Below are 26132 nucleotides of genomic sequence, written 5' to 3'. Positions count from 1 at the left end.
CTCATCGTGGGGCGGCCCCCCCCGGCCCCTCTCTCCCGATGACTCCGCGGGGCCGGAGGGTCCGCCGCACCCTCCCCAAGGAGCTGCTGGTCTACTGCCTGGTCTTCGGCTTCTCCTTCCCCTTGATGGTCCTGATGCTCCTGCTCTGAGGAGGAGGAGGAGGAGGAGGAGGAGGAGGATGCAGCAGCTGCAGCCCCCCAGCCCCTCGGCGGCGGCGGCGGCGGCGGCAGCAAAGGCGGCCTGATCGCGCTCTCTCTGGCTGGTGGGGAGAGAGGCAAGATGCGCAAGCGGGCTTGGGGGCTGCCCTCCGGCCTTTCCCCGAAGGACTGATCCCGAGGGGGGGCGGGAGCGTGGGCCCTCGCCCTCCTTCCCGCGCTCGGAGCAGCCATGGGGCGGCGCCCCTGCCCTGAGCCCCCGGGCCCGGCCGGCCTCGGCCCCGCCTGCTGAGCCCCCGCCCCGGCCCCGGCCCGGGCCTCCTCTCGGGCGCCTCCTCCCCGCCCGCCCGCCCGCCCGCCATGGGCGAGGGCATGTCCAAGAGGCTGAAGGTGCAGCTGGGCGGCGAGGCGGAGATGGAGGAGCGCGCCTTCGCCAACCCTTTCCCGGACTTCCAGCCCCACGGGGCCGCCGCCGCCTCCTCCTCGGCCAGCGGCGCCCCGCCGTCGCCCAGCGGCTCCGAGGGGAAGCGCGCCCGCCCGCCCTCGCCCGGCGACGGAGACCGAGACCCCCCGCTCTTCGACGAAGACGGCAAGGTGAGGGGGGCTGGGGGCCACGGCGTCTTCCCTGAACGCTACGCAAGGGAAATAAAGAGATGGGTCCAGAGGGAAAGCAAAATAATGACCCGCCTAACCCATTATTGTTGTTGTTGTTGTTGTTGTTGTTGTTGTTGCATATTTCTTTGTGCCCCGCCTTCCCTCCCCGCCCCCAACTCCTCGCTTCGCCTTCCCGCTCCCCCCCCCCGCCTCCTCTGGGCCTCGAAGCCTTTTTACCTCACGGAAGTTGCGAAGAGTCTCCCTGAGGAAAGTGGCGGAGCTTTCGGGGTCGCTGCGCTCCGTCCTGAGGAGTTTTACGAAAGGCTGCCGAGCTTGTGGGTCTTTCGTGCCCCTTTGGCGGCCGCCTCGTGAAGAAGCAGGCCGGCCTAGTGCGGACTTGGGGGGCTGCTCCGCCCTCGCCGCGCCGCTGCCTCTGCTGGGCCTCCGCCGGCCTCGGGGGCTGAGGAAAAGCAGGGGCCTCTCGCAGAAAACTAGCCCAGCCGGGTCTCTGAGGAGAAGCTGGTTTTCTGCATTTTTTCTTTTAAATGTGCTTGGGGGTGTTATTGATTTGCTCTGCTTCGTTCTTGTTTGTATTTTGTGGTTTTTATTCCGTATTTGTATACTGTGAATAGCACTGAGATCTTTGATTTAATACATAGAAAATAATAAATTTGTATGGAGGAGCATCCTATCAAGTGAGGCTCTTGCCCACGGCCTGAATTGTTTCCACCCTGTCACAGGCTTGTTAAATTGGAGACTGGAAGGAGGAATATGGTGACATGTAGGATTGGTAAAGGTTGCAACAATATGGTAATAAAGCGATAGTATTCCTTCTGTAGTATTTCAGGAGCTGGGTGCAAATATAACTGCTCCCTCGCTGTGGGATTCCCTACACATGTCTGCTCAGAAGCAATTCCTGCTGGGTTGACAAAGTTAGGCAGTGAGGCTGTTCCCCCTCAGTGCTGTGTTTTAGGTTGCGTTTCAACACATGGTGTGATGGTGATAGGTAGCATATATGCACCCAATGTGTGTTACGTGTTGGGTTTTTCTACTATGATTACCAGTGCTAAGAGACTGAGATAGAAAATCTATTCACCACATGGCTCCTGGAACCTGGGTTGCAGGTGCTAAAACAGAATGGCTAATTGCCATGGGGGGGGGGGCAATGCAGCAGCACTTTCTACTCATTTTTTAGAAACTCATCAACTAATACACAATTCATATCAGTGACATATTGTTAATATCACATTTTTAATAGTAATTCTTAATTGGACACCACAAACCTCAACCTCAGCAATAGTGGGCAACCATAAGTATTTATAAATACTGGTATATATCACTGAAACTATGATCACACAATATGGATATTACATACACACATGCAGTGATGCTGTTGCATCTGGAACATGAGACTCTTAAACCTCAGGGTTGTGGGTTTGAGCCCCACGTTGGGCAAAAGATTCCGGCATTGCAGGGCGTTTGACTAGGTGATCCTCAGGATCCTTCCAACTCTACAATTCTATGATTCTAAGAGGGAGCATTCCTCAATAGAAAGGAAAATGTACAAGATAGCACACACTCTCATTTCACAGAAATCACTTAGAAGTTAACAGCATGGCTTGTCCACGGTTCCTTGTCTCCAGTCTTCCGCTCCTCCTCATTTCCAGTCTTCCTCCAGCTGCCGTTCACTCTCAGGATGGCACAGGCTGCACAGAAGCTGGTGATGCTGTCACCACCAAAGGGCCCAAGCTCATTTTTGCTGCTACCACTTACTCAAAGCTTCACCTGGCCACATTTTGGTACTATGCTAAAGTTGAATTGGTTCCCCCAACTCCTGCTGAAATTCCTAAGGCTATGGATGGCATGAAAGGATTGCTGACGACCTGGCAGTCTGGCCGCTAACCATCAAGGAAGCTGTAAGGAACAGCTTGGTGGCTACTGAAGTGGTAATGTGGTTTTACATCTGCGAAATCATAGGCAAACGTGGCCTGGTTGGCTGTAGTGTTTAAAAGTCTTTTTAGTCCTAATTCAGTGTCTTAATGCCAAGATGAAATTGTGGTGGTCTCTACAAATATCGTTCAATTTGAGGCAAAATCAGATGATGGTGATGTGAACGGCAACAAGGGTTGCTAAATTACTATTCAAATAAACGCTATACAAAGAAAAAAGTTACCAGCACATTTTTCTAGGAAGGCTGAGATGGACTTCTTTTTTTAAAAAGAAAGCTCAGTCTGGGGCACCTCCCCAGGGTCACTGGTGAAAGCTTTAGCAACCATGGGCAGAGCCAGGATTTTTGTTAAGGGGGAGGGGGAGCTTTTTTTAAGGAAATCAAAGTTGTTCAGCTTTTCTTGGGAAATCATAGGTAAAAATACCTGTCCCTTGAATAGGACATGGGGGGGGGGAGGTTTCTGCTGAGGGGGAAAGCTTCAGATAATTGAGTACTTTCGATACCCCCCCCCCAGCTGCACCCATGCAAGCAACCCCTGGAGCATGGGGTTGTAGCCAAATAGTTATGAAAGTGACCTCAGGTGGTGTAAGTTGCTCAAAGCCAGCTAAATTTTTCAATGGTGCTATATTCTTTCCCCCAAACAATAGCTAAAAGTGCCGCAGGCGGTGCTCTAGAACAGAGGCTCCCAAACTTACCGTATTTGGCCTACCAAATAAAAAAGTACCCTGTGTCCCCCTGGAAATAAGACACCTTGAAACTTGAAATCACATTTACGGGAAACGTATTTAGAGTTACCTTTTTGATAAATCACGTGGTGTGGTTTAAGTGTGGTTAACAGCTTCTCGGGTGCAGGTAGGGAAGCTGTTGGGGCCCTGGCCTCTTGGCAGGACCCACCACTGTGCTGACACCTTTCCTGAGCCATTTAAATTGTCTCTTGCATGCGGTGTTACTATAGTGGAGCAAAGAAACAGTGCAGCTGCTGCCACCTGTCACTGCACCAGTTGAGGCAACTGGGACTCAGTGGAGGTCATTTGGGAAAAGGCTCCCTTGAAACTTGCAGCCACCCTTGCCTAGGTTCTTGAAGTTACTGTTCAAGGCCAGTGCTTGGAGTGGTTTTGGAAGGGATATGACAAGCATTTTCGCCCACAGGGAGGTGTGCAGGTTTTTGTTGAAGGAGATATCAATGCTCCATTTTGAATACTACTGGTGAGCTTAGGAGACACAAAGAACACCATGCATTTGTCACAGTGCCATACATTTTGGCTCAGCTGTGAGGCCATTGCCTATGACAGCCTTTCTCAACCTTGGGTCCCCAGATGTTGTTGGCTTGGCACTCAGTCTGTCATTGCCTTACTCCAGCTGCCCATAGTTAGATAAGCAAGCCAGTCATCCAATGGCATGCATGAGAAATGCTGCTCTTCCCTGTATCTGAAGCCATTGCTTGACTTAATCACATCACTAGAGCAGCACAGGATCATAATGTTTTGACAGCCTCAAATTGAGTCACAATGTTATGATGGGTAACTGAAGAGCATAATCAAGAGCTGCCTTCAAACCCTGATGATTCCGCTCCCCCCCCCCAAAAAAAAACCCCAAACAAGCAACAGAATGGACTTTGCAGACTTAGGTCTAATTAATTAATGAACCCTATCTAATTGTTTGTATGTGTCATGTTTGTGGGTTGCATTGCACACTCCATGTAATTAAGGTTTATTTTAGACTTTGATTCCCTGGAGCCAACTGAAGCCTAATGATATTTAATGGCAAGCATTGCCAGTTAGTGGGAATAGTTACCGTATTTCTCGCCCTATAGGACGCACTTTTCCCCCTCAAAAAATGAAGAGGAAATGTGTGTGCGTCCTATGGGGCGAATGCAGGCTTTCGCTGAAGCCTGGAGAGCGAGAGGGGTCGGTGCGCACAGACCCCTCTCGCTCTCCAGGCTTCGCGTACCTCTCCGCAAGCGGGGGGAGCGCTCCCGCCACTTGCGGAGAGGTGCCTGCATGCCGAAGCCTGCGCGCGCTGAGCTCAGCGTGTCCAGGCTTCGCGGACCTCTCCGCAAGCGGGGGGAGCGCTCCCCCCGCTTGCGGAGAGGTGCCTGCATGCCGAAGCCTGCGCGCGTTGAGCTCAGCGCGTCCAGGCTTCGCAGACCTCTCCGCAAGCGGCGGGAGCGCTCCCGCTGCTTGCGGAGAGTTGCCTGCATGCCGAAGCCTGCACCCGCTGAGATCAGCGGGTCCAGGCTTCGCGGACCTCTCCGCAAGCGGCGGGAGCCAGCCCTGGGCTCCCACGGCTTGCAGAGAGCTGCCTGTTTGGGGGCTGGGGTCGGGGGAAGCTCGGGCGGGCCTCCCCTGCGCCTGGGGGGGAAATAATTTTTTTCCCTTTATTTCCCCCCCAAAAAACTAGGTGCGCCTTATGGGACGGTGTGTCCTATAGGGCGAAAAATACGGTAATGAGGGCATCTTCAGATGATTTAGTGATGTTTGGCTGCTTTGTGGCCACTTGAGACTTGCTTGTAATTCACATTTACGGGAAACGTATTTAGAGTTACCTTTTTGATAAATCATGTGGTGTGGTTTAAATGGCATCATACTTTATGCATAACAGTTTATAAACTTTCACAACAGGAACTCATCACTGTCTTGTGGAACATCTTTATGCCATTGATTGGCAGATCAGATCAATAATTTTGTGTATTGTTTCCAGCAGTATTTATTTATGTATTGTGTCTGTGTACAGTACTATCCTTGCGCTATGAAGTTCAGGCGGTGTTATTTAGGGTCACCCCATCCTATCCATACAAGCCAGTGGGGTAGATTGAACTGAGAAACAGTAACTGGCTGAAAAGCATCCGTGGTGCTTCATGGTGGCTATGCATGGATTCCTCTTGCAACAGTGACACACTGACTCTCCACTCTGGTGTCATCAGGGCTATCTGTTGATGGTCAAAATGGATGAATCCTGCAACTCATTGGTGATGGCCCCAGTAATATCCCTGCAGAACTGCATCTAGAGCCATTTCCTTGCAGTTTCCGGAAACAGTTGAAGATAAATTTGTTCTGATAGGCATTCCCAGCTGGAGAAATGGGTCTTTCCCAAAAATGTCCACTTGTTGGGGTTTTATCCTTGTCTTATTTGTGTGTGTGTTTGTATGTATGTATGTGTGTGTTTTGATTATCTTAAGTGTAAATTTAGAAGGTGAATAATAAATCAGTTGTGCTTGTGATGATGACAATTCTATTGGTTGCGGAACACATGCCTCTTGAACCTGGGCTTTTAAAACTGATGCATTCATTTTTGGTGTCCTCTCAGTAATGTGTTATATGGAATTACTGTTTTTGGGGTTATGGGTGGGGTTGTTGTTTGTTGATTTGCTTGTTTTTATGTGCTGTAACAATAAGTTAGGTGTAGCTCATAGAATAGTCCATTTTCTGATAATGGGCTTCTTGATCAGGGAAGCTCTTCCAAAATGGAACATAGTTTGTTCTTTGTCTCTTGAGTCCATAGATGACTTAACAAATATATAGCAGTAGTCTGGCTAGTAAAACTTCTCATGGCTAGAACATCTGTGGGCCCATATTCATGACTGAGACAACTGTACAATGTGAATTAACCTGGTTAATTGTGTTTTGTTAAAAAGAAGGCTTTTAATTTTCCTGCATCATTCCATACCTAACTTCCTTATTAGACATCTTGCCAACGTCCACCCTAATGACATAATTATGCAAGTGAAGTTATGATTAGTTCTGTATGAATGAAAATGGGTTCTTTGTGAGCTTCCCTAGTCTTGTGATGGAATTTCATTTCAGTCACTCTTTACTCTTCTTGCTGATTGAATGATCTTCTATTAAAACCTGATATATAACCAAATGAAGCTAGTATTTGGTGAAATTTTAGAACTTGACTCCACACAAACCAGAATATTTCTGCTTGATTTTAATTAATCTGCAGCTGACCCAACTCACTTGCCTACATCAGTAGCATTTTACAGGCACCTGGCTTACATTTAGGGAGAGCAATGGTTAACAGCTTTGGGACAGCATGGCCTATGATTGTGTGGAGGCAACTGTGCCTTCCCCTGTCTTCCCAACTGCAGCCCCGTTACCTCCTCATTTTGCAGGAGAGAGGTAAACAATTGGTTCAGGGGACCTGCGCTCTCTCTTCACCTCCCCATAACCAAAGTAGACCCAGCACTAGGATGGGTGGAAAGGCTTAAACCTCTGTCCAGCCTGGTACCCTGATGGGGATTTAAATTATTAAATTGCTCTTCCACAATCAAATAATTTCATGGGTGGGGAGTAGGGGCAGATCCGAGGTGGGAGATGGGGATGGTGGTGGCCACACCCATGCGTGGCCTGTAACTACCAGAGGGTTGGCCAGGGCAAATGAGGCTCTCAGGCCAAAAATGGTTGGCCCCACTGCTCTAGAGAAGTGAATGGAGTTAGTCCTTTCCTAATGGAAGAAGGGAAATAGGCACCAGTCAGGATAACCCTTAAAGAGGAAACGCTCAGCATCTAGGAAGAGTTGTATTTTCCTGTAGGTGAGCAAAATAGCTTGAGGTGGCCTTGTTTATGCACAAACGTGTGTTGAACAGCCTTAATTAGCTGTTTAGGTGTTTTGTTGGTTTTTAAATTATCTTTCCCCCCCCCCTACAGATCTGCCCTTATTTCAGTAAAAGGATCACAACTAAAATTAAGGATCTGCTGCAGCAAATGGAAGAAGGGCTGAAGACTGCAGATCCTCATGACTGCTCTGCATATACTGGCTGGACAGGTGAGGTACCCAAACTTCTTGACAAAGTTCATGGAATTACTTTTGGAGTTGAATTGTTAAGATCCTCACAGATACAACAGATTACTTTGTGATCTAGTGCTGGGTTCTAGGTTCAGGCTTCGTTTCCATTGATATTCCATTGATAAGTATATTCACATCATTTTAGTCTGCTTTTCCATGAAACCACATTCAGAATGTTTGACAGCATTATAGGGCTGGCATGTACTCCCACTTTCAACCCAGTTGCTCTCTGGAGGTAGAAAGTGAAGACCATGTTGCTGCAGGTTTCTTCCTGCTTACTTTCCCACTTAGAGCCATTAACAATTAGTTGGCCAGGAAAGCTCTTCCTTGGTCACCTAAGAAAACTATTAATCCTGTTTTCCAAATTCTTAAAATAAAAAAACGCACCACCACCAATTACTACCGTTTTGAGCATAGCCTGGCCTGCTTTTGTGAAGTGTGTGGTCTGGTCTGGTGCCACTTGTAGTTTTCAATTTACCCAACACTTTCTACCATTATTTGTATGCTTATGGGGGGGGGGTTTGAAAAGGTTAACTGGTGGATTGACCCATTTGGATGAGATGATTGGTGGATTGAGCCTTTTAATTAGGCAGTGTGTATGTCACTATTTTGTAATCTAAAGAACAGAATGCTATATTGGGCATAGAATTCAATCTCCTATTAATTCTTGCTTTCGTATTTTTATTTTTTGAAAATGCTAGTTTGTAGTCCATATGGCAGCAACAAATTTTTTTATTTATTGAATGTGTTAGTCGCTTTATCTTGCCCAGAGCAACCCAATGTGACGTACAGCCAACCATACAAACAGGCAAAAAATCACATATAGATACATTAAAACCAAGAGGAGAAAGAAATATGTTAAACAAACATGCTGCCCACTTGTAAAAGAACACACAAAGCTAAAGACCAAAGACCTGGTTATAGAGGAAAGTTTTTGCCTGCCAGGTAAACCCTCTCTGGGTAGAGTATGTGGCTACTAAAATCTCAGGAGCCAGATGGTGGTTGAATAAGATGTACAGTGGTCCAGGATTTTGGTGCTCTGCATAGCTCATTATTCCTCCCCATGATGTACAAACTGGAACAAATAACTCAGAATTGTAAAAATAGCCATCATGAAATAAGTAAAGTAGATTAATTTGTATAGTTATTCAGGTTGCAGAACACAGCCTTTTTTGGGGGGGGGGGTCAGTGAATTTGTACTGGCTGTGTGCAAAATTTGTTAATTTGCACTAAGTGTACATAGATGTGGATACTTCTTCATTCCAATTCTGTGCTTATGGCATATTGCAATCAAGGTGGACTTCAACTGATACATGCATTATCCTATTCTATAATAGATGTTTGCACCACATGCTCCCCAGGTTCCTTCCAGCTTTGTTGCTAAGAAGAATTAAATATGAAAGAGGATTATTGGCCCACATTCAGTTCTGGAAATGGGAGTTCAGTATTTTTCCTCTTTTCTTCTTAATGGCTCTTGGAAGGATTCAGAATGTTCTGGGCAGATGGTTCTGTAGGAGGAGAAATGACAAAAAGGTGACATTTGTGATTGGTTTGTTTTAAAAACCTAAAAATGGGGGCAGCTGTGTGGCACTAAAGGTTGGTTTTTTTTTTTAATGCCGCCTCTCACTTGCTGTTTCTTTAGAAGCAGAACAGAATTCTGACACTGGGATTGACAGAATTAATTGCTAATTCACACTAGGGCAATTAAAACAAATCAACCTTCCACTTAAAATAGCAATACAGATGGATGAGTAATATCAGTTCCATGGAGAATGGCTTGGGCTTTCTTCAGGAATGCTCAAATACGACAGAAAAATAAGTTTTAGAACTGTTTTTGTGTTTGTTAAATATAAAAACAGTTGTATATGTTTTATTTTTTCCACACATTTCTTTCCTGCCTTTCCTTGAAGAAGCTCATAGTGACATATATGCTTATCCAATGTACAGTCACAACCATCTTTTAAGATTGTATAAGATAAGAGGGAGACTACTCTAGTGAGCTTCATAGCAGAATGAGGCTTTGAACCCGTTCCTCTGGTCAAGATCCAACACTCAGGCTCATATCATGCAACCCTCTAATTTAATCCTAAGAAAAAAGTTTTCATTTTCCCCCAACAGAGATAATGTAATTCAGCAAGATTCAGTATTCACCTCTGCTGCATTTCTTCTATTATACAAGATGCATAACAATTATTATTGAAGTACAGTGGTACCTTGGTTCCCAAACTTAATCCATCCCGGAAGTCCATTCCAAAACCGAGGTGCGCTTTCCCATAAAAAGTAATGCAAAATGGATTAATCCATTCCAGACTTTTAAAAACAAGCCCTAAAACAGTAATTTAACAGGAATTTTACTAACGAGACCATTGATCCATAAAATGAAATCAATAAACAATGTACTTCAGTCATACAATCAATCAGTAGCTGAACTGGGTTCCACACAGTTACAAAAAAACAAAAACAAAAAAGAGTCACAAAAATGCAAAATAAATAGCAAAAACAGACAGACCTCAGCGTAACACTCAAAACAGAAGTGTGGCACTCAAAATGGAGTACGTTCGGCTTCCAAAAAATGTTCGCAAACCAGAACACTTACTTCCAGGTTTGCAGTTGTTTGAGTACCAAGGCGTTTGAGAAGCAGGGTACCACTGTAATATTCAAAGGGTGAGAAAGAGGCATGGACATTGAGATTGTTATATAAATCATTCAAAGTTCACAATGTCATACAGTGGTGCCTCGCAAGACGAAAAGAATCCGTTCCGCGAGTCTCTTCGTCTAGCGGTTTTTTCGTCTTGCGAAGCAAGCCCATTGACGGCTTAGCGGCTTAGCGCTATTAGCGGTTTAGCGGCTTTTAGCGGCTTAGCGGCTTAGCGGATAAGCGTCTTAGAAAAAGGGGGGGGGGGAGGGAAAAAAACCCGCAGGAACTCGCAAGACATTTTTGTCTTGCAAAGCAAGCCCATAGGAAATTTGTTTTGCGAAGCACCTCCAAAACGGAAAACTCTTTCGTCTAGCGAGTTTTCCGTCTTGCGGGGCACCACTGTACAATATATTTTGCCTATTAGACTCTGTCTTACCAGGCTGGGGGCGAAACATGTGGGCAGGGGCAGAAATCCCTCACTGTATCTGTGTCTGGCCCCCTGAACTTTTTCCAGGTTACATCCCTCACTGGCTCTCCTTCACATCCAAAGTGTTTTTGCCTGGCTGGAATCTGTCTTGCTTGAACTCTGATAATGCCTCTTGCTTGTCTAGACTCTAGATGGAGGATGGAGGGGCAGGGCTTATTTCTAGAAGCTAGCCTACTGTATAATTGTAAAATTTACATTGTTGCTCTACCCACTTTTGCCTCTGGCTCCACCAACAACTGGCAAATAGCTCTTGGAAGGTAGACCGGAAGGAAAAATGACTCTGACTAAAAAAGGGAATGATGTATCTCAACCAAGGAAGAGGAGGAAGAGGAGAGGCAAGGAGGGGAGGCGAAGAGCTAAATCAAAGTCCTTGTTCCTTCTGCTCCACCTGCTATATTCCAGAATCTGGGGTTGATGGTCAGCCAACCATCGGGGGGGGGGGTGTTGAAATGCCAGGTCTGGCCAGAAAAAAATATTTTCCATGATTTGATTGTAGATGAGGGAGGCAACTTTGGGTGTAAAACTGCGACCTGAGCAGATGAGCGCAGTGGTCTGTGCTAACCCAGCTGTGTGCAGCACCAATTCAGGTCAGAGGAGCAGGTGGTGGTTGGTTGCCATCCATCTCCCTTGCCAGGAGACCAGTCTGCACTGTGTCTGGGTTTGAGGGGTTGTCGGCCTTTGTAGTTGGGATTGACAGAATTGTGATTTGATCAAGTGTATTAGTTGAACACTGAACTATTTGATTCTCTAATATATTGTACTGATGGTTTTCATGTAGTATTTTAACAATTGTGACTCTTGCTGATATCACTCTGTGATTAGGGGCAGAATACAAAACGTAAAGGTAAAGGTAAAGGTAAAGGTACCCCTGCCCGTACGGGCCAGTCTTGACAGACTCTGGGGTTGTGCGCCCATCTCACTTAAGAGGCCAGGGGCCAGCGCTGTCTGAAGACACTTCCGGGTCACGTGGCCAGCGTGACATCGCTGCTCTGGCGAGCCAGAGCCGCACACGGAAACGCCGTTTACCTTCCCGCTGGTAAGCGGTCCCTATTTATCTACTTGCACCCGGAGGTGCTTTCGAACTGCTAGGTTGGCAGGCGCTGGGACCGAGCAGCGGGAGCGCACCCCGCCGCAGGGATTCGAACCGCCGACCTTTCGATCGGCAAGTCCTAGGCGCTGAGGCTTTAACCCACAGCGCCACCTGCGTCCCTAATACAAAACGTAGAAATAACTAAATGGTCAGACCTGGTTGGCACCCTCCCTCCTGACACCCACCTCATTTAAGTTACTTATCTGAATTCAGTGGCACTTGCATCTCACTGCTCAGGATGATCCCATGTGTCTTTAATGGGAGTTATGCAGTATTATTTCATCCCATAATTAAGGTTTGTTTGGTGGCCAGCATAAGTCGGATCAGGTTAGTCTTTCCCTGGTGAATCAAGACCACAAGTAGCAGGCTGTGCTCAAGGTGGGCTGTGGAAGCATCATTTTCTGTTTCTCTGGGCTTTGATTTAAGAAGAGAAGGGTGGGAAGAAAAAAGAAAAGGCAAAAAAGAAGAGTGAGACCCATCTTGTACTTGGTGGCTAAGTGAGTCCTGGTTTCAAAAAGGTATAAAAAGTCCTGTCATCATTTATTTATTTTTAAAGGACTATTGTGACTCTATGGGTCAGCAAAGGAGAGAGAATAAGTCCATTTAATTTTTCTTCTTTCTGGTGATTCCAGGGATAGCCCTTTTGTACCTTCAGCTGTACCGTGTGACGCAAGAACAAAGTCATCTACAGCGATCCCTGGATTATGTGAAGAGGATCCTACGCAATCTGAATGGAAGAAGGGTTACTTTCCTCTGTGGTGATGCTGGACCCTTGGCAGTGGGAGCAGTGGTGTACCACAAGCTGAAGAATGACACTGAATCCAAGGAATGTGTGACCAAGTGAGTACCTGCGATGGGCTGGGGACAAACGCTTAGAGATAGGCTAAGCATTCTTCAATGGGTCAGTAACAGCAGAGCAAAACCCCGCCTTGGGAGACCAGACAAAGGAGCTGGAGAGGATTAAGTTGGTTTTTCTTATGGATATCTCAGCCTCCAAAGAAAGACTCTTAATGTGCTGCTGCCAGTTAGCCGCCCTAGCAATATAGTAAAATCAGAGAAAATCAGAGAATTAACATATCAAACCAGCACAAAAGCATTCCAGGTGTTAAAAGTTTAAAAGCCAAAGGAAATAAAAGGTATTTGCCTGGTGCTGAAATAATAAATCAGTCCATTCATTCTATGATACTTTCCCTCATCAAGTGTTATTATTATTAGTAGCAGTAGTAGTAAAAGGTAAAGGTAAAGGGACTGCTGACCATTAGGTCCAGTCGTAGCTGACTCTGGGGTTGCGGCGCTTATCTCGCTTTATTTACAGCTTCTGGGTCATGTGGCCAGCATGACTAAGCCGCTTCTGGCAAACCAGATCAGCGCACGGAAACGCCATTTACCTTCCCGCTGGAGCAGTACCTATTTATCTACTTGCACTTTGACATGCTTTCAAACTGTTGGTTGGGAGGAGCTGGGACCAAGCAACGGGAGCTCACCCCATCACGGGGATTCGAACCGCCGACCTTCTGATCGGCAAGTCCTAGGCTCTGTGGTTTAACCCACAGCGCCACCCGCATCCCGCCTTAGCTATAGTAGAAGTCTCTGAAATCAGGAATTGGTGTGAAAATGAGGAATCAGCCAATAGTGTTTATCCCTATCCCTGATACATCTACAGTTGCAATTGAAATTATTCCACCCCCATTGCAAATCGGGTTTATTATCAAAATTTACGGACTTTTAGCTGTTTGCAATGAGCAAATCAAACAAAAACAATTGAAATAGCTCGGTAAAGCGAATGCTTCAAGTGATTTCCCCAAATTCAGCTGTGAAATGCAAGTTATACTGGTTTCTCCAGTCTCTATTGTTCAACCCCTTCATGGCAAGCATCTTTTTGCACTTTCAGTTGCAGCTGTATAGGAGAGAGAAGGGTCACTTTTGTTTGCAGAAGGCAAAGCACCTGCAAAGTAGCAAGTTGCCATGCTAGGGTTATATATAGGGACTCAGTCAGTTCCCTGCAGCTAGGAGAACTTACTACTGGGCAAGCAGGTGGAGGATCTTTACAAAAAGAAGATGCCATCTCCACCCCACCCACCCCCCATAGCATGAGAAAGGATCCGTCTTGCTTATTTTGGTTTGGTTTCCTCTGATACTTCCATCCCTAGAAAGAATAACATTTGATCCAGAGGCTTCTGGGATACTTCTCTGCCTTTCTCCTCCCGTTTTGGACAAGGCTCTAGTGACCTTTGGCAGGTTATAAACACACAAGTGGTTTCTTTTAGCATTCTTTGCCCTGGCCCTACCTGTTCGCTTTTCCCCAGCATCCCTTGCTATACCCAGAGCTCTTGGGGGCTCTGCCCTGCCTACAGCCATTGCACTGCAGTTTATATTTAGAAGTTGCATCACTCTCCTCCTAATCCACAGTCTCTGAAAGATTAATCTCTGTCAGGGCTTTTTGATATGACTGTTTGCATTTTAAATGGAACTTTCTTTCCCTGCTGAGAATAAAAGGCAGGGCGCTGCTTTTTTCACATTTTGTTTCAACCAGGCTGCTTTGTGGAGTGGGAAGCAGAGAATAAAAATGAGATTAAGGCTAAGATTCTCGTTTGCTTAATTGAAAATAAATGTCATTGGAAACAGTTGGGCTTACTTCCTAGGAAGTGGCTGCCATCCAGAAAGCTGAGGGGGCGCAGATCTCTCTCTCCTTTTTCTGAGCAGCTCCCTTCCCCCTTCTAGGTTGGTGTATCTTAAGCCACTTTTGAAATGGAAGTGATTTGGAGCAGTTTACACTGTGCCTAAGGGATAGGTGCTGCTAATTTGAAAGACAGATAGATGGCTTCATTTCTACATATTCCTAACTTGATTTACTCTTACCTTGATGACTGAAGGCTGAAATTTGCTTAACAGCATGGGGGTGGGCGGAGTTCATTAATTCCATTTGACGGCCTGGAAATAACCTGTTTCCAGTGCTCAGCGTTAGCTCAGGTAGACAATCTAGGTGCCACATGAGGCCTGAAAACTAGGTTATGGGTGCAATAACAGAATGCCTAGGCGCTGCTGTTTTTTGTATTACAAGATTACAAAGCTGAAAATGAATGAACTCCAGCTAAAACCTTATCTTCATTTTTCATATGGTCTTGTCCTCATCAATATTCTTTTGTGGGCCCCTTCTTCAGTCTTCAGAGAGTGGCTGGAAGTGGGGAGGCAGAAAAAGGTTCTCCTTTCTTTCCACGCTGCAAACAAGCTCTGGATTCTCCCTACACCCCCTATATAACTTTCTAGCACAACAACTAACACATATTACAGGCCTACACAAGTGATGGAAGAGACACACACTTTGAGTGTACAGTTCGCACTTAAATATCTTACTTCAGTGCCATCATGTGGGGCAAGATAGCGCCAAGGTAAGACGTGCTTATCAGAGCTCTGCATATTCCCTTTCACTTACATGACGGGGGTTTGCTTTCCTGGCTCCCCCCACCTCTTTTGTTCTTTTTAAAATTCCTTTTATTGCCCAGTCTCAAATCTTCCATTCTTGGGCAAAGTGATTGAGCGGGTGGCTGCGGAACAACTCCAGGCACGCCTGGAGGATGCGGACCATTTAGATCCCTTCCAGTCAGGATTCAGTCCTCACCATGGGACTGAAACTGCCTTGGTCGTGCTGGTTGATGATCTCCGGTGGGCTAGGGACAAAGGTGAGAGCTGTTTCCTAGTTCTGCTGGGTCTCTCAGCGGCCTTTGATACCATCGACCATAACATCCTTCTGGACCGTCTAGAGGGAGCTGGGGGCACTGTTATACAGTGGTTCCACTCCTTCCTTCTGGGCCATGTCCAGAAAGTGGTGTTCAGGCCCCTGGTCTCTCACTTATGGGGTGCCACTGGGTTCTGTCCTCTCCTCCATTAAAACACTTTCTATAATGTTTGTAGTACTGGTTTCCACCATGGCATCCCTCCCCCCAACAGCCTTAAAAGCTATGATGAAGGTAGAATTTCACAGATTGGCTGGTTAGAGGACAAGGCAGGCTGTAAGGATATGGTTGTGCTCTCTGACTGATGTGTGTGAAGCATTTGAGAAGGCAAAAAGTTGGAAATATGCCACTTCCCCGGGGGGGGGGGGGGGGCTGTTCACAGAGTTGTCTCAGGATAAGCAGCAGGAATCGCACACGAGTATGTTTAGCTCATGTTAAATCATCTTACCACTTCAGATGTTTCTTGAGCTTCACAGTGGGTTAAACGTGATGGGGTCTTTATCTGCTATACAGTATCGACTGCTGGGTGGGGGCGAGCCTCACTCTCCCCAGCCCTCGCCAGGATGGGGCTTGCCTCCGGGGGTGGGGAGTGCTGCGTGGGGGCGGGGCTTACTGCCCTCACCGCCAATGGATAGGAGAGCACTTGCGCCCTGAGTGCGGATGGGGATTGGAGGAGAGCACTCGTGCTGAGTTGGGACGGGGCCTAGGTGCAAGACATCATGCCCATACATCTAAAACTGGTTGCAATTGGACCCTGGCAAGTTGCAAAACTTGACTAGTCCTTAGGGAGTTTCAAATGCTGCTACTGCTGTTTATAAAGAATGAGAGGATAATAGTCGGGAGCAGGTTGGAAGCATGTGTGATGTTGAGTGGCTAGAGGTTGATACGCCTCATTGAATCTTACACAGTTGATTTTTTATTTCACCAGTCCAGATAAGACCGGACAAAAAATTCTGTTTCAAATATTGGAGAGACACTACTGAACTAGATGAACCAATGGCTTCTTGTGTTCTGGTGGAATTATTTTGGCCTCTTTCTCAAATTATTTGACCTAGAAAAGCCTAAATTACCTCAGCTTTAGTTAGCTTTGCAAGCTCACAGTGGTTTTTGCCAGCTCACCTGGCTACATCAACCTGCTGTGTTAGTTGCAAAAAAGGAGAGCAGAGTCTTTTCTGTGTACAGAAAGCTTACTCGCCTGATCACCTGGAGGCAGTTCCTATTCACTGCGGCAACCTATTTACAAGTTTCCCATACTTGGGAAGCCTTCAGTTTTCCCTCCAATTCTTTCTCATTCCAGACTTTTGCAGCTCCAGAGAATAGTCCTTGCCACAGATTCTGACCTTCCAGATGAGCTGCTTTATGGAAGAGCTGGTTACTTGTATGCCTTGCTTTATCTGAATACTGAGATTGGACCCGAGGCTGTGCCACAGTCTGCTATCAAGGAGGTAAGAGAGAAGCGCTCTTTCCCAGGCATTGGCTTTGTACAGAGCTGGTTGTTTGGTGCCTTTTGTAATGCTTTCCACCTTTTGCCTGCACTTAGCTATCTCCATACACATCCCATTTGTTGTTTCAATCTTGCAGAACTGTCTCCTGCCTTCTTTGGGGCTTTCCACATAATGCTTTTCTAAAAGCTTACATTTTCTTCTTAGTGCTATACAGGCGGTGCTCGATTTGCATGGAGGTTGCATTCTGGACCCACGTGCGTATCAGCAGGGTCCGCATAAGGCCACCCCATTCCGCACCTTTTTGTGACATTTTTGGGTCACTTCTGGGTTTGGCACAATGTGCATGGTTGCAGTCACAGACATATCGGACACACCTAAAACGGTTGCTGTCTGTACTTGTGCCTGTACTTATCCATGACTAGTGGTCCTATATCCACGCTTAATGGAAGCCATTATTATCTTGAAAGATAACTGAGTGCTCCTGCATTTCAGTTGTACAGCAGAGAAGGCATACTTGGTCTCTAATAAAGTAATAGTATTTAAGGAGTAGAAAAAAACACACCTCTGACACTTTTGCAAGCAGCTCCCACTAATGCAGTTGCTCCACATGCTGGGGTCCCTTTCACTAGCAATAAAGCATTGCTTTTTGAAATGTAGTAACAGAAATTCTACCTGGAGGAAGTCTTGAATACCCTTTGCAACCTATGCATTTATTGTAGGTTTGGGTGACTTTTGGACCTCCAGTGGCCAGGGAGGATGGGAGTTGTAGTTTAGGAATATTTGGAGGACCAAAGGTTCTCCACACCTGATTTCTTTCATTTTTCTGGCTGGAACAAGAAGTTCAGAGTAGTCTCTGAAAAGGTTATTGCAAGACCAACTCCCACTGGTCACATAAAGAAATTTGTGAAATTTTTAGGCTTTCATAACTCCACTGTTACGGCTTTGGCTACAGAGTGTACCGGCCAGATGTGAGATGTTCTCTCAGAATAATGGAATGCCTGTTATTCTATCTGTCTGCATCAGGTGGTGGATTCCATCATTGAATCAGGTAAAAACTTTTCCAGAGAGGAACGAAAGACAGAACGGTGCCCATTATTGTATCAGTGGCACAGAAAACAATATGTTGGTGCAGCCCATGGCATGTCTGGGATCTACTATATGCTTATGCAGGTAATGATAGGAGCCAGTTTGGAAAAGGGGGTTGGGGGTTGGGTGGGTGGATAGAGAAGGAGACTCTCCTGAGGGCAACAGTGAGAGAAGGGAACTTGTCTTAAGAAGATAAGAAGCGGCTGCTGGATCAGGCCAGTGGCCCATCTAGTCCTGGATCCTGTTCTCACAGTGGCCAACAGGCATCAATTTACACTTATTTACATTGTTTATGTTGAATTGCACTTGCCATTTTATTACCCATTCACTCAGGTTGGAGAGCTTGTTTTCACAATCTCTTCTTGTTTGAATGACCCTGAACAATTTAGCATCATCGGCAAACTTCACTGCTCACCCCTAATTCTCAATTGTTTTTGAACAAGTTAAATAGCAGAGGTCTCAGTGTTGATCTTTTTTAAATAAAGTTTTGTCATAATACAATAAGATAAAAGAAACTAAATAAAAACAAAAACAGAGAAAGAGAAAACACCAAAGGAAAACAAAAAAAGTAGAAGAAAAGAAAAGAGAATAAGAGAAGAAAAATAAATAGAATTTCCATTTTTTTTGTCAGTTTCATAAAAGAAATTAATCAAAATATTCACTCTAGAATATTTTCATGCAACTGATCTACTTTCTGTTAGGCGATATTTCCCCAGTCTTCCTGACCCAGATGTCTCATATTAATCTATTTTCCTTTTTACACAAAAGTCCAAAAGGCATTCTCTAACTATTGTTTGAATAAATGTCAGCAATAGTTTTTCTCTAATCAACATATCAACTTTCTCTCCGATAACTTTAACAACCATTTCCCATTGTGAGATGTACAAGTTCCCTGTCAGTGGGAAAGCTCACGTATCTCTTGGTATGGGACATGCACAAATGGGCACTTCAGAAGACTTAGTGGCAGGGTAAAAAGAGGATGCCTGAGTGAGTGTTACTCTCTATTGGCAACTCCTTGTAACATGTGATGCCAACTTCTAAATATATAACAGCCACAGTTGTCTCCCACCTTCACTGCATCCAGTTAAACAAGGGTAAAATTATTTTCCAGATACATCAATGTGAATGCACATCAGCATGGATTTGTAGTAATATGAAAAAAATACTGCTTTCTATTTTGAAAAAAAATACTGTGTGTTTGTTGTATATTTTAGCCAGTGTGCAATGTGGATCAAGAGACTTTGAGAGAACTGGTGAAGCCAAGCATTGACTATGTGCGCCATAAAAAATTTCGATCTGGGAATTATCCATCATCTTTAAGTAATGAAACTGACAGGCTGGTGCATTGGTGCCATGGTTCCCCAGGAGTCATCCATATGCTCATGCAAGCATATAAGGTATGTCCTTGTTTAGCTCAATCATGAGGCACGGAAGAATGCATACAGTGGTACCTTGGTTCTCAAACTTAATCCGTTCCGGAAGTCCGTTCCAAAACCAAATTCTTCCAAAGCCAAGGTGCGCTTTCCTATAGAAAGTAATCCAAAACAGTGGTACCTCAGGTTACATACGCTTCAGGTTACAGACTCCACTAACTCAGAAATAGTACCTCGGGTTAAGAACTTTGCTTCAGGATGAGAACAGAAATCACGCGGTGGCGACACGGCAGCAGCGGGAGACCCCATTAACTAAAGTGGTGCTTCAGGTTAAGAACAGTTTCAGATTAAGAACGTACCTCCAGAACGAATTAAGTTCTTAACCTGAGGTACCACTGTAATCCGTTCCAGACTTTTAAAAACAACCCCTAAAACAGCAATTTAACATGAATTTTACTATCTAATGAGACCATTGATCCATAAAATGAAAGCAATAATCAATGTACTGTACTATAAAATAAATAAGACCGTATCGTAGATGATAAAAAATAATTTATTTTTTTTCTTACCTGCACTGATTATAGTCATTGTTTGGATGGGGGGCTTTTATCCATTTCCACAATCGCAGAATCATTCAGTATCTGAACTGGGTTCCACACAGTCACAAAAACAAATTAACTGAAAAAGCCTCAAAAATGCAAAATAAATTGCAAATACAAAAGTGCCAAACTTAATCCTTTCTGGAAGTCTGACTTCCGAAAAGTTCGAAAACCAAGGCCCAGCTTCTGATTGGTGCAGGCGCCCTGGAAACAATAGCTGACAGCCACATCAGATGTTTGGATTCCAAAAAACATCTGAAAACCGGAATGCTTACTTCTGGGGTTTCGGCGTTTGCGAACCAAGGTACTACTGTACTTCAAAATTGAAAGTTAGGTTTCCAACGGAAACCCATAGTATGGGTTGCATGTTGTCTACACTGCTTCTTAAGACATAATTTCTGTACTGCATGCATTAAGAAAATTGTTAGTTCTGTAAGTCCAAGGGGATTTCTAAGGAGAAAAAATATTAATAGCAACACAAGGTACTTTCCTGATGCCATATGGCAAACTGCTTTTGAAGTTGTGGAAGTTTCAAAATTACCGTATTTTTCTGTCTATAAGATGTATAAGGACACACCCTCCCATTTTTAGTGACTCAATTTTAAGAAAATGAGCGGAGATGGCCCAAAGTTGTTGAGCTTCCCCCCATGCAACTGTGGGCAGGAAACACTCCCTATATCATTTCCCACGCACAGTGGCATCGGGGGAAGTTGCGCAACCAGCGGGCAGGTGGGCACGCCACTTCTCCCCCCGCCATGCCACTATCCGTGTACTGGATGACCTCAGTTTTTTGACATGATTTTTGAGTCAAAAAACCTCGTCTAATACATGAAAAAATATGGTAGTATGTGGTGTGTCACCTGTTCAGATTTAAAAGTATGTGTTGCTTGACCCTAAGCAGCTCTTAGGATCCTTTTGCTTGCCCAGGAGCCCAGAAACAACATGGCAGGCACCAGCCCTTTTATTAAAAATAGTCAGTTCTCAACGGCCTGCTGAAACAAAAAGGTCTTTATTTGCTGGCTGAAGGACAAGGAGGGAGCCAGTCTAGCTTCTCTAGGGAGGGAGGTTCAAAGTTTGGGAGCAGCCACCAAGAAGGCTGTCATTAAAAATAGTGAGTATTTTTAGTTCATTGCTGTGGCTAAACTTGTGTTCACATTTCTGCAGGTTTTCAAAGAGGATAAATATTTGAAGGATGCAATAGAATGTAGTGATGTCATTTGGCAGAGAGGATTGTTGAGGAAAGGCTATGGCATCTGCCACGGGACAGCTGGCAATGGCTACTCCTTCTTATCCCTCTATCATCTCACTCAGGATAAAAAGTACCTCTATCGAGCTTGCAAGGTACTCCTTAATTTTATTTTCTGATGCACATAACTGGGTGATACTCAACGCTAGTTATACTTAGAAAAAACCCATTGATTTCACTGGACCTGCTCCAGAGTATGACTTAGTTCAGGAGCATCCGATTTAGGGTTCCAGCCGTGCTTTTCCCCAGTTACTTTGGCATTTTATGCCCACTGAACGAGTTTGCTTCTCAGTGACCTATGATTGTTGATGGGGGGTTTTATTTTCTAAGGACGTTCTGCATTTCTGAAAATTCTGACACACACACACACACACACACACACACACACACACACACACCGGTTTGCTGATACCTCCCTTTTGTGCATGGATGCTGCCATTCTGCCTACATAAGTATGCAGGCTTGAGTTTGCTGTTACGGGAGAGTTATGAGATAGGGTAGTGAAGCTGACTTCCAGGGTTGAGGCGGCCTCTGCCCAGATGAGCTGGCATTCACGGAAAGAGCCCATCCCTGGACCAAGACCTAGTGGCTGTTAAGTGGAGGAGCCATCAGTGAGGTGGGTTTTGTTGGAGCAGTGACAGCACTTCTGTAGAAAACCATGAAAATGTTGTTGCTCCCAATGTGACACAGCCTCTTGAACAAAGATGGTGAATACATTAGTTGCTAAGGGATTTGTTTACCATCTTTATCCAAAGCACCATGGTGCATCTGCAGCAGCACAACCAGACCCCTTCACCTGCCCCAGCTGCAACAAAACATTTCTCTTCCGTACCGGTTTGACTCCACCCCCCCCCCCCCCGGTGCACTCCTCCATTATCTCCCAAGACAAGAAGGAACAAGAAGCTGCTTCAACATTAAGCACAGACCTTTATTTACAAGACAAGCTACTCCTTTTCAAGGTGCTATCAGTCTTTGTTGAACTGGTTCTGAACAAGTATTTCTCCCTCTCTTGAGAGTTTCACATAGGAAAGGGCTGCTGGTGGGATTCATTCTGTGCTCAGGGCTGCTGAGTGCGCTATGCTCCCTTCTAATGTAAGCACATGACTTACTATCTCTTCATTTCACTGTGTCCAATGAGAGAGAGAGAGGTCAGTGCTTTGTAAACCTTAATCACTGCAGATTGGATTTTGGATAATCTGCACTTGCAATTTCCTGAAATTTCATCAGAAACTTTATTAGGGCTGAAGTTAGATTTCTTAATCAGCTGACTTTGAGCTGACTTCTTGCACACCACAGTATTTCATATCTATTAGATATACATCTTTATTTACTTTGGTTTTCAATATTTTAGTCATTATTTCTTCATCCCTATTTGCTGCCTTTTCCCCAGTTTGCAGAGTGGTGTCTGGACTATGGTGCACACGGCTGTCGTATTCCTGACCGACCCTACTCACTGTTTGAAGGCAAGACATTTTTTATTGTTGAATTCTGTATTCAGTAACATGTATATTATAAAATTGCTATATGATTGAATTCAAAGCTACATGGTTTAGTTGGACTGTAAATTCACTTAAGCTGATATTGGCCTGGTTCACATGTTTTGCCAAGCCAATCCGTGTCTGAGCGCATGAGCCTGTGGACTCCAGGAAAGGAAATGGTTCTGCCGCTGTGTTAAGTCAGGGTTTGGCTTAGTGTGCCATCTGAACCTGGGCTTGTGCTTTAGCTCCTCCAGACAAGCCATGAACAGTAATCCATAGGGCAAACCCTGCAGGGAGCACAAACATGAGCTGAACCACAAAGTTCAGACAACATGCTACACCCAGCTGTGGTTTAGCTCAGTGTAGCAGCAGAACTGGGAAGAGCAAAGTGTTTGAAATCTCTTCTTCTGGAGTCCACATGCTCACATGTCCATGTGTGAACCAGGTCCAGGTCTGCAGTCCTCAACATGCTTACATGGGAGTAAAGCCCAGTGAACACTGTGGGACTTACTCATGAGTAGATATGTATAGGGCTGCACAACAAGCCTGCTTAATGAAATGTGCATGGTTCCTGCTTAATATTCATGGCCACCTTTTGAGTTCTACAGCCCTGTTCACTTTTCCTGTTGAAATACGTTGCCAGAGCAACTGAATTACTATTGCTGGAAGATCTGATTTGTTCTATGCTGTAATCTGTTTGAGGGTCAAATTTGGCAGATAGGATTATAGATCTCAGCAATGTATAGTCTCTGGGTGTTTAACTTTCTCATAGACATCTTACCATAGAAACTCAAAAATAGACCATTGATGCTCAGCACTGAAGGTTGTTTTCAGAAATGACTCATTTGCCATCTGTTGTTAACACATGGAACTGCAGAATTATTCAAGAGTATCCAAAGTTGTGCTGACATTATCACTGCATTTCACACATAAGAAACCTGCCTTTTCATCCATGGAAATGTTCTTCATGTCACAAAATTATAATACAGAGTGCTGCATTTCATTAAGATGACCAACTTTTCTTACCCAACAGTCATTTGTGAAAAATGGGGACTTGAGGGGTATGTTCAATGCCCTGTTTTTCATACTTGGCTAAATTAGGATAGTTTGGTTTTACCCTAATGCTACAGGAACACACCAAAGCCAAACGTGCTTTACAAATGCAAATACAGCTTTTCTCTCCAGGATATAAGATGTATCTTCTGAATCAGTCCTGGTGAAACAGCTTGGCTGTGTGTGATCCTCTGGCTTTCTCCTGCAGCCATCTGAATGTTCCTCTTGCCACCACTAAAAGCCAGTCTCCTCCCCATTTCCTGGAGCTCACGTCCCCTGTGGCAGCCTTCTGAGAGTAGATGCTAGTAGTGCGTCTTGTAGCAGATACCCTGGTAGCTGTGCTCAGAGGCCAACCATAAAGCGTGCCAGGTGCAATCCCTTTGGAGGCACTGTGAAAGTAATAAACAGGCAAATCCTGCCTTCCCTTATGGACTGGTAACTTCTGTTTTATGTGTATGCAAGGCTGTTCCAGGGGATCCCTTGCAGCTCTCTCATGGCCAAAGGATCCAGGCTTTCTGTCTTTGTGCTTTTTTGAACTTGGGATTTGTCCGCTTCAGGTATGGCAGGAGCTATCCACTTCCTCTCCGACATAATTGACCCCCAGAACTCCCGCTTCCCAGCATTTGAACTCGGCCCTCAAAGGAAAGAAAGCAAAGAGGAGCAGAACAGGTAAATGGAAACTGGAGATAATGCCCAAAGCAACATGACTGCTTAGTGCCTCAAGTGAAACTGAACCAACGTTGGGAGTCTGGAGGAAAAACTCTTTCTCACCTGTTCTCCAAAGAACCATGCTTCTTGTTACTGCATGAGCGAGAGAATTCCACATTTCAATGTTTCATTCTAAGAGATGCCTTGAGCTGTGGCAGTGATCAGGCTTAAGTTCATTGGGACTCTTGCTTTTTCAGTTTTCACAGTTGTCCTTCCAGGTCTTTCTGGGTGTGTTTGCATGTTCCTTGGTGTTGTCCGTAACTGTAAAGTTTTTTCCGTTCATTGTGAAGCTGAAAACTGGTCAGTGACATCTTGTCCTGCTTGTTTTTCTGTGCATGGCTGTAATGACAGCACACACTTCTCCACCGCTGAAACAGGACCTCATATTTGGAACACTCTCTCTGCCTATTAGCTACCATGAATGAATGAGGGAGGCAAGCCCAACCAAATGCACAGCTAGGTTGACCCTTTTCTGGACTCACAACTTCAAAGTCATTGAACATTCCTTCCACCCCACCCCAAGACATCAAGAGCATGGTCCAGTCAGAGTTAAGAACCTTTTTAAAAAATAAATCTCCTATTGATTTTCTTGAAGAGGTTAACCGTATGATTAAAATTCTGCCGTTGAAATCAGTTACCCGACATCTGGCCAAATTATTCCCCAAATCTATCTCCCCCTGCCCACCATGGGGACTTTTTAAGGCTTTCAATATACCTAAAGTGAATCACGAATGTTGCACTGGTTTCCATGGGAAAAAATTAAACAAGTACTACACTCTACTGTCGAGATGCGTGGGGCTGGATTGTGCCTCCAAGAGTGAAGCTCACTTCAAATTAAATAGGTGAGCATTACATCTTCTGTGCCTCCCACCCTTGAAATAAGTCTACAATGCACATTTTCAAAAGTACTTCTATGAGATTTTCAGATTTGAAAACTCTCTTAAGTGCTTTCTGAAACACAAGATCCTTTCAATGTAGGGAGGGGGCCATAGACATGCCCTAAGTAGCCCACATAATTCCACCAATTTTGTAGAGGAACATCATCCCTTCAGTTCTTGTGCATCATGGAAAGTTTTCTGACAAAACTAGGCAGAGCCACACAAAAGCAGTATTGGGTTCAGCCCCACAGTTTAGGGAAGGACTCTGGGAAATGAAATGGCTTACTACTACTGTTGAAGTTTCTGAGAAGGGGCCAAGGTATCCAGTTCTGATTAATAGTAAGACTGTCAATCTCCCTGCTAGGTGACATAGACAGTCCCATTTTTGTTGCTTCACCCTCTGAAAGGTTGCTTTGTTGTTGTTCCTCTGTCTGAAGAGCTACATAGTGAGTGTGTCATTCAGGCCCTGAGTCACAACTTTGTTTTGTTTACATTTTGCTCTTCCACATCTTCTAAAAGAAATTTTTGACAATTTGCATTGCTGGGTGTACTTTTTATATAAGAGAAATTTGGCTTCTTGAATAGCTTCCAGTCACCGTTGCTGAAAAGTGAACCCCACTTCCTAGATAGGATGTTTAAAGGTTGTTGTATCAAATTGTTCTGAGTTTTGTTGCACTGCTTTATTCTAACAGAAAAAGGATAGCCTCTCAACATAAATGAGAGTGTTTTGGAAGAAGGGGTCGTGGATTAGGGGGAAAGTCAGTTATCACAATGTTTTGCTGTTAAAGTTGTTTTCAAAAAAAATAAATTTAGCAAAATACAGATGTGTTCT

At 44.9% G+C, this 26132-nt stretch overlaps 2 protein-coding genes across 2 annotated transcripts in view; one reads left to right on the top strand and one right to left on the bottom strand.

Annotated features, from left to right (window-relative positions):
- Positions 1–26132, bottom strand: part of LOC307199728 (uncharacterized protein) — a gene marked incomplete at its 3' end in the record, with an annotated part of 327020 nt that overhangs the window by 250305 nt on the left and 50583 nt on the right. The window lies entirely within an intron of this gene.
- LANCL2 (LanC like glutathione S-transferase 2) lies at positions 501–26122 on the top strand. Its single transcript, XM_079947607.1, has 9 exons — positions 501–749; positions 7347–7464; positions 12333–12540; positions 16732–16879; positions 17903–18049; positions 19180–19362; positions 21102–21278; positions 22574–22646; positions 24272–26122. Exons 1-9 carry the CDS (start codon positions 516–518, stop codon positions 24385–24387), a joined length of 1404 nt encoding a protein of 467 aa, XP_079803733.1. The 5' UTR covers positions 501–515; the 3' UTR covers positions 24388–26122.

The sequence above is a fragment of the Podarcis cretensis genome, assembly GCF_951804945.1.
Source record: "Podarcis cretensis genome assembly, chromosome: 12".
NCBI classification, from domain to species: domain Eukaryota; kingdom Metazoa; phylum Chordata; class Lepidosauria; order Squamata; family Lacertidae; genus Podarcis; species Podarcis cretensis.
The sequence above is the reverse complement of the archived record's forward strand: the minus strand, read 5'-3'. Positions and strand labels throughout refer to the sequence as shown.

Excerpts from the sequence above, each read along its gene's own strand:
- LANCL2 (XM_079947607.1), top strand. The coding sequence starts at position 516 with ATGGGCGAGGGCATGTCCAAGAGGCTGAAGGTGCAGCTGGGCGGCGAG. Across the intron at positions 18,050-19,179 it reads TCTACTATATGCTTATGCAG|CCAGTGTGCAATGTGGATCA; the intron begins GTAATGATAGGA and ends TGTATATTTTAG. Across the intron at positions 21,279-22,573 it reads ACCTCTATCGAGCTTGCAAG|TTTGCAGAGTGGTGTCTGGA; the intron begins GTACTCCTTAAT and ends CCTTTTCCCCAG.